Source organism: Rhinoderma darwinii, chromosome 1 (genome assembly GCF_050947455.1).
Source record: "Rhinoderma darwinii isolate aRhiDar2 chromosome 1, aRhiDar2.hap1, whole genome shotgun sequence".
In the NCBI taxonomy this organism is placed as follows: domain Eukaryota; kingdom Metazoa; phylum Chordata; class Amphibia; order Anura; family Rhinodermatidae; genus Rhinoderma; species Rhinoderma darwinii.
Genome location: NC_134687.1, coordinates 156,288,965 through 156,307,880, shown reverse-complemented (window position 1 = coordinate 156,307,880; position 18,916 = coordinate 156,288,965). Strand labels below are relative to the sequence as shown.

General features: G+C 40.9%; 1 protein-coding gene across 7 annotated transcripts in view; it reads left to right on the top strand.

The window, feature by feature from the left end:
- BLTP1 (bridge-like lipid transfer protein family member 1) overlaps positions 1–11,160 on the top strand; it is a 381,561-nt gene extending 370,401 nt beyond the window's left edge. For all 7 annotated transcript variants that reach the window (XM_075860492.1, XM_075860489.1, XM_075860493.1 and 4 more), the window contains 4 exons: positions 342–536; positions 947–1,081; positions 1,669–1,834; positions 10,405–11,160. In XM_075860492.1, coding sequence (XP_075716607.1) covers positions 342–536; positions 947–1,081; positions 1,669–1,834; positions 10,405–10,621 — 713 coding nt within the window. In that variant the 3' untranslated portion in view covers positions 10,622–11,160. The remainder of the gene's footprint in view (positions 1–341; positions 537–946; positions 1,082–1,668; positions 1,835–10,404) is intronic.
- Positions 11,161–18,916: the final 7,756 nt, after the last annotated feature.

The window sequence follows — 18,916 nt, the reverse complement described above, 5'->3', positions numbered from 1 at the left end:
TGAAATTACGGGGATCTTTCCTCCTGAAAACATCCCCGTAATTTCAGCCGTTACGGACGCTGTCGTGTGAACATACCCTTACAGTGACGTGTCGACTGTAGCATACAACCGACACCCACTGAGTTTGGAGAGGGATTATCCTTTGAGCCCGCTCCATACTCTTTCCAAGGCCATGATGTACAGTTACGTCAAATGTCGGGAAGGGGTTGAAGACAAAATAATTTTATAATAAATCCATTTCTAATTTATCTTACCAAACTTTCTTAAATTTATGAACATATTCCAAAAATCAAACTGGGATCGTTTATATAAAAAAACAAAGTTTAATTTATTTTTTGTAGAACTGAACTTGCTTCGAAATGTTGATGCAAACAATCCAGAGAGCAGCACTGCAGTAAAAAATGCAAGTCTGTTGAGTGGTTTTCATGGAGGATCCACTTACAACCATGAGACAGAGACCATCTTTGCTTTACCTAGAATGCAACTGGACTTCAAGTCAATACACGTACAGGAGCCTCAAGAGCCCACACTGCAAGGTAATGCCCGTTAGAAAAATGAGAATCCATCCATAACTCTTGGTAACGTAATGTATGTTTGCAAGCAGTTAGTATGTCCGTTTTCAAATAAAATTTATTTTTATCATATTTTTTGGACTACTATATTTACAGATAAAATGCTTTGGGTAGTTGTCTGAGTGTTAGGCGAAGCTCACATTAGAGTTGTCGACCGTTTAGGAAGAGATGACCGAAAATCCAAACGAAAAGCATCACTTACGTTTGAATTACCATTGATTTCAATGGTAATTCTTTTGTTTCAGTTGGATTCCGTTTGCCTCCGTTCCGCTAGTTTTCCGTTTTTTTCACGGAAGCAAAAGTGCTGCAGACTGCACTGTACATTTTATGCATGACGGTTCTGTATACAGTATCTGTAATTTTGTGTCTTACAGATGTTGATAGCAGACCAAAGGTGGAATGCAGTGTTGTGACGGAGTTTACAGATCACATCTGTGTCACTATGGATGCAGAGCTTATAATATTTCTACATGATCTGGTGTCTGCATATCTGAAGGAAAAGGAGAAAGGTGAGGGCATTAAACATTCTAGTATTCATTTATGTATTTAGATTAGAAAGTCCATACATATGGCTGACTTTCTGATTGGAATTTCTTTCAGCGTGTTTAGTATCTGAATTGATCAGTAGTACCCAATATAATGATAAGATAATGTGCGTGCTTTATTTAAAATGTACCTTGATTTTCTCTCTCCTACAACTGGAATATCTTTGTTAATGTATTAAGTCTAAGGCTCTGTTCACTTTACGTTTGTGAACTACATTCGGCGTATGCGTTGGGAAAGTTTCTGGAACATATGCCAAACATATGCATAGGACCCCAAAGGTGCCCCTTTGGCATATGCTGGGCCGTTATGCATCAACATACCTTTTTTTTTTTACTCTATAGAACAGCATAGTAGACTACGCGGTCATATACAGAGGGATACAGTAAAAAGAACTATGGGGCCCTAGGCGCCACGGTTGCAGCCTCCGGTCGGAGGTATACGTCGGGAAATATGATGGAAGGCTCGAACATGATGTGCCTAATTTGTGTTTTGAAAATGTATATTTTCATATTTTATTCCTGTTGTAACCTATGGTTTTTGTTCTATCCAGTTATTCTCCCACCGCGAGTGTTTACTACTCGTTCAGGTCAGAAGAGTCCTGTGATACAAATTAATAACAGCACTTCTGGGAAGGATAAGGAGGAAAGCACGAACTACACTTATGTAGACTGGAGGGAATTCATGTGTAATACATGGCATCTGGAGCCCACACTTAGGTATCTATAGATTTAAATATTAATTTCTATTATTTAAATCATCAGCAGTGACGATAAAAACTAACAGGACAATGTACGTATGAAATAAATGTTTTGTCAACGATTAGAGACATAACATGTACTCTGCCTCTCTATTGAGTCGTCCATGCGGAAGCAATCAGTATAGAGAAATACATCTCGCTGATGAGAGGATGGAAAAGAAATGTAAAACATGCATGTGAAACAGAGAGGTGAAAAGTGGAACAAGGATAGAAATCTACACGAGTGCTCAAAAAACCCAAAATGACCAAGTAGATCAATTCTGTAATTTGCTAATCAAGAATTGTCCTATGCCATTGAATGTAATCCCAATCATAAAAGGTCCCAGCACCCTCCCATCCAATAAATTAATTCATGTGTTGCTTTGCATAGAATTCTTCACTGTGTAAAAAATAGCAGGTTTTTAGCGTAAACTACGCTAATTCGCAGACAGTGATGTCCTACAAATATGCGCAAATTTTTTTTTTTTTTACTTTTCTCTTCACTTGCTAAAGCTGAAAAGTGACCGCATGTGATTTTCTGCCTGTCAGAGTTCAAAATGCAGCAAATTTATTAAGAGGAGTGCACCCTTTAATAAATTTTGTGCAAATCACTCCAACTAACTTCCTTAGTTTAAGAAACGGCAATTTTAGTAAATGTGGGCCAATAGCGTTCTGCAAATGTTATGTAAAGATTTTATTGCACACCGTAAACCGTTTTACCCCTAGACCCTACAGTTGTCCACATACAGACGTCTCCGCTTCCCTTGAATGGGTTACCCAATTTACCCGTCTAGACATTCAGGTGTCCCGTTCCTTGGGTGGCTTTCATACCCTAAACGTTTGCCCACTGATGCACTTTATCCAGATCAGAACTTGGATATGGGAAAAGCGACATCTCTCTGTAATGGCCCTCGCAAATCTAGTCAAGATGATCGTACTTCCCTAAATTGTGTATGTACTGCTTCAGTCCCTTGGTATATTATTTTCAAAACTTTCCATAAAATTGACTTGCTTCTATTTTTCTTAGTTTGGCATAATCAGAGCTAGATTGTCCTGGCAAGTACTACAACACTCTTGGGATCTGAAGGGAGTGGCCTCTTACCTGACCTTAAATTATACCAATTGTCCCATCTCTGCCGGTGGAGAAAAGAGAATAAGGTTAGCGCATCACAGTCTATTGCCCTCCCCTTTGCGCCACATTTCTCTCACCTGCAACCAGGGGCATAGCTAAAGGCTCATGTGCCCTGGTGCAAGAATTCAGCTTGGGCCCCCCTACTCCTCCCCAACACCACAAGACACCTGCCCATGCCCAGCCGCCTTGCCCAGCAGCCCCATGGATGTCCACACAGTATAATGCCCCCAATAGCCGCCCCACACAGTATAATGGTGCCCCCATACAGTATAATTCTCCCCGGAGCTGCCCCCATACAGTATAATTCTCCCCGGAGTTGCCCCCATACAGCAAAATACCCCCATAGCTGCCTTTATACAGTATAATGCCCCCCATAGTTGCACCCCACACAGTATAATGCCCCCTATAGCTGCCCCCCACACAGTATGCTGCCCCCCACACAGTATAATGCCCCCATAGCTGCCCCCCCACACAGTATAATGCCCCCCATAGTTGCCCCCCACACAGTATAATGCCCCCATAGTTGCCCCCCACACAGTATAATGCCCTCATAGTTGCCCCCACGCAGTATAATGCCCCCATAGTTGCCCCCACACAGTATACTGCTCCCCATAGCTTCCCCCATACAGTATAAAGCCCTTATAGCAGACCTCATACAGTATAATGCCCCTCATAACTGTCTAACACAGTATAATGCCCCCACAGCTGCTCCACACAGTATAATGCCCCCATAGCTGCTCCACACAGTATAATGCCCCCATAGCTGCCCCACACAGTATAATGCCCCCATAGCTACCCTCATACAGTATAATCCCCCCATAGCTGCCCCCACAATGTATAATGCCCCCCATAGCTGCCCCGACACTGTATAATGATCCCCATAGTTGCCTCATACAGAATAATGCCCCCATATCAGACTCCATACAGTATAATGCACCTCGTAGCTGCCAAACACCGTATAATGCCCCCCATAATGCCCCTACACAGTATAATGCCCCCATACAGTATAATGCCCCTCATAGCTGCCCCCCACACAGTATAATGCCCCCATTGATGCCCCCACAGTATATCAGCCCCCCATAAAGTATAATAGCTGTCCCCCCCACAGTGTAATGCCCCCATAGCTGCCACCATATCAGCCCCCTATACAGTATAATGCCCTCATGTGGATAATAGAAAAATAATAAAATTACTTACCAATGCCCGGTCCCACGACGGATAGAGGAGATCCTTCTCCTTCTTTGCCCTGTGCTATGAGTGACTCGGCGCAGACAGGCACGATGACGTCACTAAATCGTGCCGGTCTTCGCCGAGCCGCTAATGCCTCACGGCACAGTGAATGCTGGAGCAAGGAGCCGTCAACTCCTTTCTCCAGCATTAAATTCAACTGTATCTGAGTCCTGAGGACGCATATACAGTTGGAACCGGGACCTCGGTGAGTAGGGCACGACCCCCCGGAGGTCTTCACACGAACCTCCAGGGGGTCGCGACCCAGAGTTTGTAATGTATTGTATCGTGCAGTTTGCGGTGGGGAGAGGAGAAGGGGGGCCTTTAATTTAAAGCCCCCCCCTCTCCTCTCCTCTCTCCACCGCGAAAACAGATAGCACAATACAACACACATACATTACGGTCCCCTCTGCAGCTCACCTGCAGTCTTCCGTGCTCTTCCGCACAAGCTCTTCCACACTGGTTGGAACGACCCTCATGTGATGTCACTGTCACATGGTACATTGTGTGTACCAAGTGACCGTGGCGTCTAAAGGAGCCCTGCTAGTAACCAGGAAGTGCCGGTGTCACGGCACATACAGAATTAGCATTAGCGTGCTGTGCGGCAACGGGGGCCCTATGGGCCCCCCAGGCTTAGTGGCCCGGTCGCAAATGTGCGACCTCTGTGACCCCCCCATAGCTTCGCCACTGCCTGCAACATGTCCTGTTTCAGATACAGTATCTAATGACTATTGGCCAGCTCCCCTAAGGTTTCTTATCCTCAGACAAGCCCTCTTAATCTGGAAGACTGCCCTAAGCTGTTTTTCTAAGCAGTTGCATATTATACCAATATCCCCCTGTGGCACAATTAGAACCAACATGGTAGAATTGAGAAGCCTTTGATGTGCCGCATTATTGGAGAGATAGGGCCTTTTATATCTTGGGCAATTCTGCTCTGATGATGGCATTAAATTATTCAAAATTCTTAAGTAGTGCCTACACCTTTAAACTACTTACCAGAAATAGCTCTATTTCACTAATTGTTGTTTCATGATGGAAATACCTGGGGACGAGCGATCGGAGTAACAAGTGTTCCTCGTCCCCATACATTACGGATAATAGCGTCTTGTGAAAGGAGCAAACGAGTGCCGATCAACTAACGGTCTTGTTGATCGGCGCTCGTGTTTACGGCCAAAATTGTCTGGTGTAAAAGGACCTTTAGTTTGTTTGGTTATGAGAACACACAATCAGATGACTCTTATCGATGCCTTATAGATAGGTGCACATTTTCTCGGTTTCCTCTGTACTCATTGTAGTACACATTGCTCAGTGATATTTCGTGCCTTGCTTATTCCTTACTTCCGCTTACTTCACCAAGTTTATGCATCTTACTGCACTGTTTTGCTCATTATGGAATTCATTGTACTGGTAAGGATGTATTGCACTTCTCTGTTTAACGGTTGTTGACTGCCTGTATCCTTATGTTGTCATCCGCTTCTATTTCAATAACATTTGATTTGGTTACAAAAAATTATTCCTTTTTATGACCACTACCGACTTTTGGGCCACTTTCAGTACAGAAATTATACCAAAGTTTATTAAACTATTTTGTAGATTTTTTTGAAAATATTTTATTAAGACATAATAGATGGTTAACCCCTTCCTGCACCTTGACGTAACTGCACGTCAATGTGTGCAGTAAGTTTGCGCACCTTGACGTGCAGTTACGTCTGTGCTTTGACAGTTAACCACCGCGCGGCGCTACACCGCAGCGGCGGTTAACTGTGCAGGGCGTCTGCCCTGCATTCCCCGTTGCCGATCAGCGGCCTATCGCCGCTGATTTCGGCAGTTAACCCCTTAATTGCGGCGTTCGACTTGAACGCCACAATTAAGGTGTTTAGCGCCGATCGGCAGCCCCCATCGGGGGCTGGCGACCGTACCCATGGCAACCGGACGCCAGACAATGGCTTCCGGGTTGCCATGTACAGAAGCCTATGAGGACAGTTGGAGTGCATTACACTACGTAGGTAGTGTAATGTGTTCCAGCAGCGATCAGAGCTGCAAGTCTAAGTGTCCCCTAGTGGGACATCTGAAAAAAGTAAAAAAAAGAATAAAAATGTTTTTAAAAAAGTGTCAAAATAAAAGTTATAAGTGACATAAACAAGAACTGCTTTTTTTCCTATAATAAGTATTTTATTATAGGAAAAAAAATGAACACGTAAAAAAAAATTACAATACACATATTTGGTATCACCGCGTTCGTAACAACCCCAACTATAAAACTATAATATTATTTTTCCCGCACGGTGAACACCGCAAAAAAAAATAGATGAAAAACAAAGCGAGAATCACTATTTTTTGGTAACCACCCCTCACAAAATATACAATAAAAAGTGATCAAAAAGACGCATGTACGCCAAAACACAACACAAACTACAACCCGTCCCGCAAAAAACAAGCCCTTACACAGCTTTTTTGACTGAAAAATAAAAAAGTTACGGCTCTCAGAATATGGTGACACAGAAAATAAATAATTTTCTAAATAAGTTATTTTATTGCGCAAACGCTGCAAAACATAAAAAAACCTATATACATATGGTATCGCCGTAATCGTACCGACGTGCAGAATAAAATATAACGGTCATTTATAGCCCAGGGTGAACGCTGTAACAAATAAATAAAAATCATTGTCAGAATTGATGGTTTTTGGTCCCCTGGCTTGCCGAAAAATGGAATAAAAAGTGATCAACAAAATCGCATGTACCCCAAAATGGTACCAATTAAAATTACAGATTGTCCCGCAACAAATAAGCCCTCACACAGCTCCGGTGGTGAAAAAATAAAAAAAGTTATGGCGATGCAAAATGTGCAGAGCGTTCCAAAAGCGGATAAGATCGGGCGCAATTTATAATATAAGTGCAACGCTGGCCACATATCTGCGGATTATTATTTATTTACCCCATTATTATACCCTCTTATTATGCCCCTGATGTACTCTGCCCAACATACATTTGCCCCCACATTATAAACTGAAATATCAGCAAAACGCCAGAGCTTCTACCAAGCAAAATCTGCGCTCCAAAAGCCAAATAGCGTCCCTCCCTTCTGAGCCCTACAGTCTGCCCAAACAGCCGTTTACGTCCACCGATATGGCATCACCATACCCGGGAGAACCCTGTTAATATTTTATTTGTGGTATTTGTGGCACAAACTGGGCACAACATATAGTGCACTAAAATGGCACATCAGTGAAAAATTGTAATTTTCACTTTCCACCATCGGCTGCGCATTAAACCCTTCGCGCACCATGACTTAATAGCATGTCGTGGTGTGGGGGGTGATATATGGAGCGTCTCACGCGCTGAGCCCGCACCATACGCTGCGGGTGTCAGCTGTGTATTACAGCTGAAACCCGGAACTAACGGACAGAAACAGCGATCGCGCTGTTACAGGAGCCTGTAAAAATCACAATATACTGCAATACATTAGTATTGCAGTGTATTCTACCAGTGATCTAACGATTGCTGGTTCAAGTCTCCCAGGGGGACTAATAAAATATGTAAAAACAAAAGTAAATAGTTATTATTAGTGGAAAAAATTAAATAAATATTTAAAGTCCAAAAAGAAACCCTTTTCATATTTTTTCTCTAAAGTAATGTAAAAAAATACACAAAATTTGTATCGCTGCGTCCGTGAAAGTCCAAGCTATTACAATATACCATTATTGAACTCGCACGGTGAACGCCGTGAAAAAGAAAGAATTTTAAATGGAAAAATCGCAGTTTTTTGGTCACCTTCGCTCTACCAAAAAATGTAATAAAAAGTGCTGAAAAAGTCTTATGTACCAAAAAATGTTACCAATAAAAATTACAGCTCGTCCCGCAAAAAATAAGCCCCCACACCGCTCTATTGACGGAAAAATAAAGACGTTGTGGCTCTCGGAAAGCGGGGAGGAAAAAAGAAAAAGCAAAACATGGATCAGTCCGGAAAGGGTTAATTTATTTTCTAATGAAAAAAAATTTATGACCACATGTGGGGTATTGCCGTCCTCGGGAGAAATTGCTTTACAAATGTTGGGGTGCATTTTCTCCTTTATCCTTTGTGATATTGAAAAAATTCAAAATTTTACTGGAAATAATGTTGATATTAATTTTCACGGCCTAATTCTAATAAATTCTGCAAAAGACGTGTGGGGCCTAAATGCTCACTATACCCCTAGATAGATTCCTTAAGTGGTGTAGTTTCCCAAATGGGGTTACTTTTGGGAGGTTTCCACTGTTTTAGTACCTCAGGGGCTTTGCAAATTCGACATGACACCCAAAAACTATTCCAGCTAAATTTGAGCTCCAAAAGCCAAATGGTGCCCCTTCCCTTCTAAGCCCCGGTGTGGGTCCAAACAGCAGTTTATTACCACATGTGGGGTATTTACGTAATCAGGAGAAATTGTCTTACAAATGTTGGGGTGCTTTTTCTCCTTTATTCCTATTTCTAAGTTCTTACAGAAAAAAAGTCGATTTTTACCTTTACAGACTAATTCCAATGACTTCAGCAAAACAACTGTGGGGTCAAAATGCTAACTTTACCCCTAGGTTTTCATCCCTCCAGTGCATTGCAAACGTGACACGGCACTGAAAACTATTCTAGCAAAATCAGAAATCCAAAATCCAAATGGTGCGCCTTCCCTTCTGAGGCCTGCTGTGGGTCCAAACAGCAGTTTATTACCACATATGGGGTATTGCTATAATCGTAAGAAATTGCTTTACATATGTTGGGGTGTTTTTTCTACTTTATTCCTTGTAAATATTTAACATTTTTACGTTTTTACACAAAAAAAGTAGATTTTCATCTTCACATACTAATTCCAATGACTTCAGCAAAAAAACTGTGGGTTCAAAATGCTAACTATACCCATAGATAAATTCCTTGAGGGGTATAGTTTCCAAAATGTGGTCACTTTTGGGGGGTCTTTACTGTTTTGGTACCACAAGACCTATTTAAACCTGACATGGTACCTAAAATAGATTCTAAAAAAGGAGGCCCCAAAATCCACTAGTTGCTCCTTTGCTTCTGAGGCCGGTGTTTCAGTCCATTACCGCACTAGGACCACATGTGGGATATTTCTAAAAACTGCAGAATCTGGGCAATAAATATTTAGTTGCGTTTCTCTGGTAAAACCATCTGTGGTACAGAAAAAATGTATTACAAATTAATTTTCGAAAAAAAAAATTAAATTTGTAAATTTCACCTCTACTTTGCTTTAATTCCTGTGAAACGCCTAAAGGGTTAAAACACTTTCTGAATGCTGTTTTGAATACTTTGAGGGGTGCAGTTTTCAAAATGGGGTGATTTATGGGGACTTTCTAATATATAAGGCCCTCAAAGCCACTTCAGAACTGAACTGGTCCCTGAAAAAATAGCCTTTTGAAATTTTGTTGAAAATATGAGAGATTGCTACTATAGTTCTAAGCCTTGTAACGTCCTAGAAAAATAAAAGAATGTTCAAAAAACGATGCAAACATAAAGTAGGCATATGGGAAATATAAAATAGTAAGTATTTTGTGTGGTATTACTATCTGTTTTACAAGTAGATGCATTTAAATTTAGAAAATGCAAATTTTTGCTAATTTTCTCTAAATCTTGGAGTTTTTTACAAATAAATATTGAATTTATTGAACAAATTTTTTCCCTAACATAAAGTACAATATGTCACGAGAAAACAATCTCAGAATCATTTGGATAGGCAAAAGCATTCCGGAGTTATTACCACATAAAGTGACACATGTCCGATTTGAAAAATCGGCTTCGTCCTGAAGGCCAAAACAGGCTCAGTCCTGAAGGGGTTAAATTGGTTGCAATTTAATGAAAGAAGGCTGTGACTCTCAATAGAAAAGAAGAGGACTTATGTAAACATTGATGTATGCAGGGTCTATTCCTTTAAATGACCTGTTTATTTAGTTCATCAATAGAAGTGCCGGCTCCTCACCAATGTGTCCTTATGTCATCTCGAAATTTCAGAAGATAATACAATGTAATGGGAAAATCCATAACGTTCAATCTTATAAATGATTTCCCTATAATTCTCAGTGTATACCTTTTATTTCAGGATTACTCGGAACAACAATGATCATCACTATCTAGTCTAAGATCCAGCTTATAAATGTATGAACACTTTACTACTATATTATATAATTTCATATTTTATACCCCCATAGGCTAATATCTTGGACAGGAAGGAAAATTGATCCAGTAGGTGTTGACTATATACTTCAGAAGTTAGGTTTTCACCATGCAAGAACCACTATTCCCAAATGGCTTCAGCGTGGAGTAATGGATCCCCTGGACAAAGTGCTGTCAGTCCTTATCAAAAAGCTTGGATCGGCTTTACAAGACGAGAAGGAAAAGAAAGGAAAGGACAAAGAGGAGCACTGAACATGTGTAAAATGTGAACAAATGACAAAGATCAAATGGATTACATTTGTTTTTATATTGTACAGGAAGATGTTTTAAAATGGATTTGGAACTGAGAAACTGCTATTACCTCTCATCCCTGTGGACTGTTTAGCTGCATCTCTTCCTTTAGCCTTTGTTGTGATGCAATTTTCTACTTCAATTTGTAGGTCACTACATGAAACTTAATTCTGGAATGAGAGAAAGCCCAAATATGATTTCCCTTCAGCACTGTATACATCTCAATATAAAAAAGACTCCGGGATGAGAGGGGTTTGATAATTCCGTTGCGAATGTACTTGTTTACCGTGGTGCATGCTACCTTTCCACAAAGGATAAAGCATTGCATGATTATGTATATTTTGGACTGAAAACTGTGGTTCGGCACTGTTAAATGTCTGCAGTTGCGTTTTTATTATGTGCAATATGATTATTGTTCTGTAATAACTGCAGAATATTAACTGTGAATTTTTGTGACTTATTTTCCGTTGACCATAACAATAAATTGTTAACAAATTTCATCTATTTGATACTATTTTATCTCTATATGCTAGTTTCCTCACTTGGTAAAGTAGCCATGTGAACATTTATATATACATTTTGGAAATGGGTCAAATTTTGGTTAATATATGAAAATACAATGAAGGAAATAAGTATTTGATCCCTTGCTGATTTTTTAAGTTTGCCCACTGTCAAAGACAAGAACAGTCTAGAATTTTTAGGCTAGGTTAATTTTACCAGTGAGAGATAGATTATATTTAAAAAAAAAAAGAAAATCACATTGTCACAATTATATATATTTATTTGCATTGTGCACAGAGAAATAAGTATTTGATCCCTTTGGCAAACAAGACTTAATACTTGGTGGCAAAACCCTTGTTGGCAAGCACAGCAGTCAGACGTTTTTGTAGTTGATGATGAGGTTTGCACACATGTTAGATGGAATTTTGTCCCACTCCTCTTTGCAGATCATCTGTAAATCATTAAGATTTCGAGGCTGTCGCTTGGCAACTCGGATCTTCAGCTCCCTCCATAAGTTTTCGATGGGATTAAGGTCTGGAGACTGGCTAGGCCACTCCATGACCTTAATGTGCTTCTTTTTGAGCCACTCCTTTGTTGCCTTGGCTGTATGTTTTGGGTCATTGTCGTGCTGGAAGACCCAGCCAGGAGCCATTTTTACTGTCCTGGTGGAGGGAAGGAGGTTGTCACTCAGGATTTGACGGTACATGGCTCCATCCATTCTCCCATTGATGCGGTGAAGTAGTCCTGTGCCCTTAGCAGAGAAACACCCCCAAAACATAATGTTTCCACCTCCATGCTTGACAGTGGGGACGGTGTTCTTTGGGTCATAGGAGCCCCAGATCGATGTCGATTGACAGTCATTTTGTATGTCTTCCATTTTCTTACTATTTCACCAACAGTTGTCTCCTTCTCACCCAGCATCTTACTTATGGTTTTGTAGCCCATTCCAGCCTTGTGCAGGTCTACGATCTTGTCCCTGACATCCTTAGAAAGCTCTTTGGTCTTGCCCATGTTGTAGAGGTTAGAGTCAGACTGATTAATTGAGTCTGTGGACAGGAGTCTTTTATACAGGTGACCATTTAAGACAGCTGTCTTTAATGCAGGCACCAAGTTGATTTGGAGCGTGTAACTGGTCTGGAGGAGGGTGAACTCTTAATGGTTGGTAGGGGATCAAATATTTATTTCTCTGTGCACAATGCAAATAAATATATATAATTTTGACTGTGATTTTTTTTTTTTTTTTTTTGTATAATCTATCTCTCACTGGTAAAATTAACCTAGCCTAAAAATTCTAGACTGTTCATGTCTTTGACAGTGGGCAAACTTACAAAATCAGCAAGGGATCAAATACTTATTTCCTTCACTGTATACTGTACCTAGGTTATTGAGGTCTGTCAAAAAGTACTGCTAAGGCTTGGTTCACACCTGCATTGGTGTGTGCCGTTGTTCTGCTCCGTCAGAGGATCAGAACAAGGGAATAACAGAACCAACGGATACCGCCAGTTGCCCAACGGAACCCATTGACTTTAATGGGTTCTGTCGGGGTGTCCGTGATTTTACGGGACACAATAGCCAGCAAACCCTGCCGGCTCTTTGTCGGAGGCCCCTAACGGAGCCTCCGACGCATATGTGAATAAGGAGGACGTAGACAACAAAAGCTCAGTTAAATAAAAACAGAAGTAAACCAATTGCTAGTCCAATATATGTATACTAATTACAGTCGTCACCTGAGATCGCTCTCATAATATAGATAACCTACAAAAAGTCAACCGCTCAATATCCCATGAAAAAAAAATCTTTACTTAAAGGAACAGTGGCACGAAAAAAAATTTTTTTACATCAGTTTGATTTTAGTGTTTTATTAAAAACGTTTATATTTATTTGTGTGTTTGTGTTTTACTTTTTTTTATTTTTGAACTTTTTCTTCCCTATGGGGGCTGCCATTTTTTTTTCCATTTCTGTATGTGGCGATTAACGACACATACAGACATGGAATACGGCAGCTACAGTCCCATAGTGAATGCGAACGGGGCCCGTTCCATCCACTATGCTGTACGCCGTCTGTGTGGGAACGGCGCATGCGCCGCTCCCACACAGTCCAAGTTGAAATGTGCGCCGTCCGGCGCCATTTTCCTGTAGACCGGAAGTCGCGGCCGGACAGTAAGATTACTACTTCCGGTCGCGGCTTCCGGACTTGTGCACTTGGAGCGGCGGTAGCAAACGGAGCGGACGGACCGGAGGGAGCGGCGGCGACTGGAGCAGGTAAGTTATTTCTGTGTATGTAAGTGTTTTACTGTGTGTTTACTAGTGTATGTAAACCTACTACACTGTGTGTTAGCTCAAAAAATGGCGACACACAGTGTAGGAGGTTTGACCGTTCAATCCCCTCGTTTCTCCCGGCACTAGCCAGGATAAAGGAGGGGGGATTCTGAGAACTCACTGGAGCGAGTGAGTTTTCTCAAATTTTGCAGCATAAAGCAATGTGGTTGCTTTACCACATGCAATGCTGCAATTTTGGGAATTGCTCCATCTAGTGACCAGCACTGGGAAATATTATAAATTAGAATCTAATTTATAATATTTCCTGACTCGTGAAAAAAATTAAAAAAATTAGAACAATGTTTAATCACCTATACACTAATTGTTTAACTAAAAAAAAAAAAAAAAATTTTCTAGCGTCACATTCCCTTTAATTCAACAGGTTAAAAACATACAATTGATTGATCGCCCTTAGATATACTTGGAAGCAGTGCACATCAATAAGTACGCAAAAGTCAAATCTTCTCCAGGATACAACACATAGCTCAATGGAGCTAGGAGCCGAGTCATGTACAAGGGCTAATCTCCATAGTGAAAAAATGAACCATAGTACTATTGCATACCCAGTATGAATAAACTGACATGTGCAATAACTTCCATACAAGGCAGAGTAACACATTTTAGTAACAGCAGCACAGCAATCTAAAGTTAGCTTACCTTGATAGAGGATGTTGGAAATGCTGTGCTCCCATGCCCCAATACGCGTTTCGCCGCATTTTTGTCACGAGGTACAGTGAAGGAAATAAGTATTTGATCCCTTGCTGATTTTGTAAGTTTGCCCACTGTCAAAGACATGAACAGTCTAACATTTTTAGGCTAGGTTAATTTTACCAGTGAGAGATAGATTATACAAAAAAATAACATAGTCAAAATTATATATATTTATTTGCATTGTGCACAGAGAAATAAGTATTTGATCCCCTACCAACCATTAAGAGTTCAGCCTCCTCCAGACCAGTTACACGCTCCAAATCAACTTGGTGCCTGCATTAAAGACCGCTGTCTTAAATGGTCACCTGTATAAAAGACTCCTGTCCACAGACTCAATTAATCAATCTGACTCTAATTTCTACAACATGGGCAAGACCAAAGAGCTTTCTAAGGATGTCCGGTACAAGATCATAGACCTGCACAAGGCTGGAATGGGCTACAAAACGTAAGACGCTGGGTGAGAAGGAGACAACTGTTGGTGCAATAGTAAGAAAATGGAAGACATACAAAATGACTGTCAATCGACATCGATCTGGGACTCCATGCAAAATCCCACCTCGTGGGGTATCCTTGATCCTGAGGAAGGTGAGAGCTCAGCCGAAAACTACACGGGGGAACTTGTTAATGATCTCAAGGCAGCTGGGACCACAGTCACCAAGAAAACCATTGGTAACACATTATGCCGAAATGGATTAAAATCCTGCAGTGCCCGCAAGGTCCCCCTGCTCAAGAAGGCACATTTACAGGCCCGTCTGAAGTTTGCAAATGAACATCTGGATGATTCTGAGAGTGATTGGGAGAAGGTGCTGTGGTCAGATGAGACTAAAATTGAGCACTTTGGCATTAACTCAACTCGCCGTGTTTGGAGGAAGAGAAATGCTGCCTATGACCCAAAGAACACCGTCCCCACTGTCAAGCATGGAGGTGGAAACATTATGTTTTGGGGGTGTTTCTCTGCTAAGGGCACAGGACTACTTCACCGCATCAATGGGAGAATGGATGGAGCCATGTACCGTCAAATACTGAGTGACAACCTCCTTCCCTCCACCAGGACATTAAAAATGGCTCGTGGCTGGGTCTTCCAGCACGACAATGACCCGAAACATACAGCCAAGGCAACAAAGGAGTGGCTCAGAAAGAAGCACATTAAGGTCATGGAGTGGCCTAGCTAGTCTCCAGACCTTAATCCCATCGAAAACTTATGGAGGGAGCTGAAGATCCGAGTTGCCAAGCGACAGCCTCAAAATCTTAATGATTTACAGATGATCTGCAAAGAGGAGTGGGCCAAAATTCCATCTAACATGTGTGCAAACCTCATCATCAACTACAAAAAACGTCTGACTGCTGTGCTTGCCAACAAGGGTTTTGCCACCAAGTATTAAGTCTTGTTTGCCAAAGGGATCAAATACTTATTTCTCTGTGCACAATGCAAATAAATATATATAATTGTGACAATTGTGATTTTCTGTTTTTTTTTTTTATATAATCTATCTCTCACTAGTAAAATTAACCTAGCCTAAAAATTCTAGACTGTTCATGTCTTTGACAGTGGGCAAACGTACAAAATCAGCAAGGGCTCAAATACTTATTTCCTTCACTGTATACACTGTACCTGGGTTTTTTATGTCTGTCAAAGTGCTCCCAGAAGGACATACACAACAAAAGCTCAGTTAAATAAGAACAAAAGGAGAAAAAAAAAATTTTGACACTTTTTTTGTAAAATTGACAGGAAAATATTTGACTTATTCTAAATTTTCCTAATTTGCAAGAACATTTTTAGTCTTGCAGTCATCTTTATCACTCCGTTTGTGGTTAATTGTGGTCTGACATTGTGGTATGTAAATGGTGATCTGGTATGTAGAATAGCAGGGTTCATTTGTCTTGCAGAAATTATTGCAATACTAACATAATATTTGTGTGTATACATTGGCAGCTCACACCAACAATCCATCTATTGGTGATCTGATTGAGGGTCCAAGTCTAAGTAAACAAAACCCAATTGACTCATGGCTTCATCTTTATGCATGTCACTAATGGCAATGTGGTCCAGACTATAATTTACAGAGACTTAAAGGTGTTGTCCACCTTCTAACAACTGATGACCTAGCCCCCGGATAGGTCATTAGTATATCATCGTTGCGGGACCGACACCCGGACCCTGCACCGTTAAGCAGCTCCGGTGGCCTGCGGGCACCCGATGTTATGCCACATAATGCTATGTTCGGAGCCCGGAAGGAGTTGGCTCCATACATAGCATAGCGACCGTACTGCAGGTCTGCTCCTATTCCCTTGAATAGGAGCAGAGCTGTAGTACTGCAGCTCGGCCGCTATTCCCATGGCCGGAGCGAAGTGCTTTCGGTATGTACGTCCGGTGCACAGGTGCACCGGACCAGCCGATCTGTGGGGGTGTCGAAGTAAGAAACAGCTTAAAACTAAAATTTAAAACTATTTTTTTTTAAAATACATTATTGAAGATTCCTTTAACCCCTTAAGGACACGGCCAATTTTGGCCTTGAGGACAGAGCAATTTTTTTTACATTTCCCTCTTTGCATCCCGACGCTCATAACGCTTTTATTTTTTGTACGACGTAGTTGTATGAGACTTTGTTTTTTGCGGGACGAGTTGTACTTTATGTACGTACCATTTTTTGGTACAAATACATTATCGTTTAATTTCTATAAATTTTTAATTAGATTAAAATGCAGAAAAAAAGCAGTTGTGCAGCAGTTTTAATTTTTTTTTTTTTTTTACACCATACACCGATCATAATAAATAATGGTATACATTTGTTGTACAGGTTGTTACGGTCGTGGCGATACCAAATATGTCTATATTATTTCATGTTTTGGGACTTATATTTTAAAAAGTTGATTTATTATAAAAAATGTGTATTTCTGTGTATTTTATTTACTTTTTATTTATTTATTTACCATTATTTTTTTTTTACATTCATTTAACTTTTTTTTTTAATCCCATAAAGGGATTTATCATTTTGATTTTTATTTTGTAACTGTAATGTACTGGCATAGATCTATATGCCTGTACATTAGCCTGTTACTGATCGTACACAGGCAGTTGTTAGGGCATACCTCAGTATGCCCTAACAACAGGAAATATGTTCAGACAGCCCTGGGGTCCTTCACTGGACCCTGGGCTGTCTGGCCATATGAGTTGTGGGCTTTGATCGCGTCACAGTTATTTTCTGTGACGCGATCAATGTGCAGTCCCCTCTCCCCAGCTGTCTTCGCGGCATTCAAAGGGTTAACAGCGGAGAGAAGATGTTTCTCTTCTCTCCGCTGTCAGAGCGGGGCCGTGGCTGTGTATTACAGTCGTTGCCCCGCTCTCGATCGCGCGCACAGACGCGCGCAGGGACGGCTGTCACACAGGACGAGTATGCTCGTCCTAATGCGCGAAGTGCTCGCCGCTCAGGACGAGCATACTCGTCCTGTGTCGGCAACCAGTTAAGCTGCAAGGTCTCATAATGCTACAGGCAATTGTGTAGTAAATATACCCATATTGCCCCAGCTATAAGTACTAGTAAAATAACCAGGGCAAAGTGTATCCAAAATGCAAACACAAAAATGAAACAACAATGTCAGTGTTCAAACTTGTGTCAGGGCCCCTTTAATGGCTCTTTACAGTCAGTATAGTAACGCATGCTGCACTTTACAGTCCGTATAGTAACGCACGCTGCACTTTCTTTCTGTCCACGTCTGTTGGATCTGTACAACCACTCCATAACATTTGTAAACCGAAACTACACAGCCTCTACTAGGAATGAATGTAATCATCGAGCAAGTAATATAATCTGAAAACTATTCACTTCATGTTCAGGCCTTACAGGGGTCATCCCAAGATTAAATGTTATCCCCTCTCTACAGGATAGGAGATAACATGCTGATCAGTGGGGGTCCCTCGTACCCCTGAGTTAATGAAGCTGCAGGTCAAGCACACACCCTACCGCTCCAGTTACTCGGGGGTACAAGGGACCACCGTTCTAGTTGTCAGTGGGGGTCCCAGTGGTCCGACCCCCACCGATCAGCATGTTATGTGCTATCCTGCAGACAGGGGATAACATTTAATCTTGGAACAACCCCTTTACTTGCAAGGCACAAAAATTTATATTTAGAAAAAAAAAGGCATATGGAAAAGTAGCGAAGCAAAAAATAAACGGCACACATCCTATATAAAAATATACACAAGAAGTGAATATACCGCACAGATCCATATATTCCAGCAGTGAATTTACCACACATATAAATATATACCAGCCGTGAATATACCACACATATAAATATATACCAGCAGTGAATATACCACACATATAAATATATACCAGCAGTGAATATACCACACATATAAATATATACCAGCAGTGAATATACCACACATATAAATTATATACCAGCAGTGAATATACCACACATATAACTATATACCAGTAGTGAATATATCGCACGTATAAATATATACCAGCAGTGAATATACCACACATATAAATATATACCAGCAGTGAATATATCGCTCATATAAATATATACCAGCAGTGAATATACTGCAAATATAAATATATACCAGCAGTGAATATACCACACAGATACATATATACCGGCAGTGAATGCTAGTAGCCACAGTCCGCCCTTCTCCTCCTCTCATCTAATAACATGTGGAGGCTGAGGAGAGGTGCAGAGTTGCCATACTCACTGGTTAGACGCGCTCTCTGT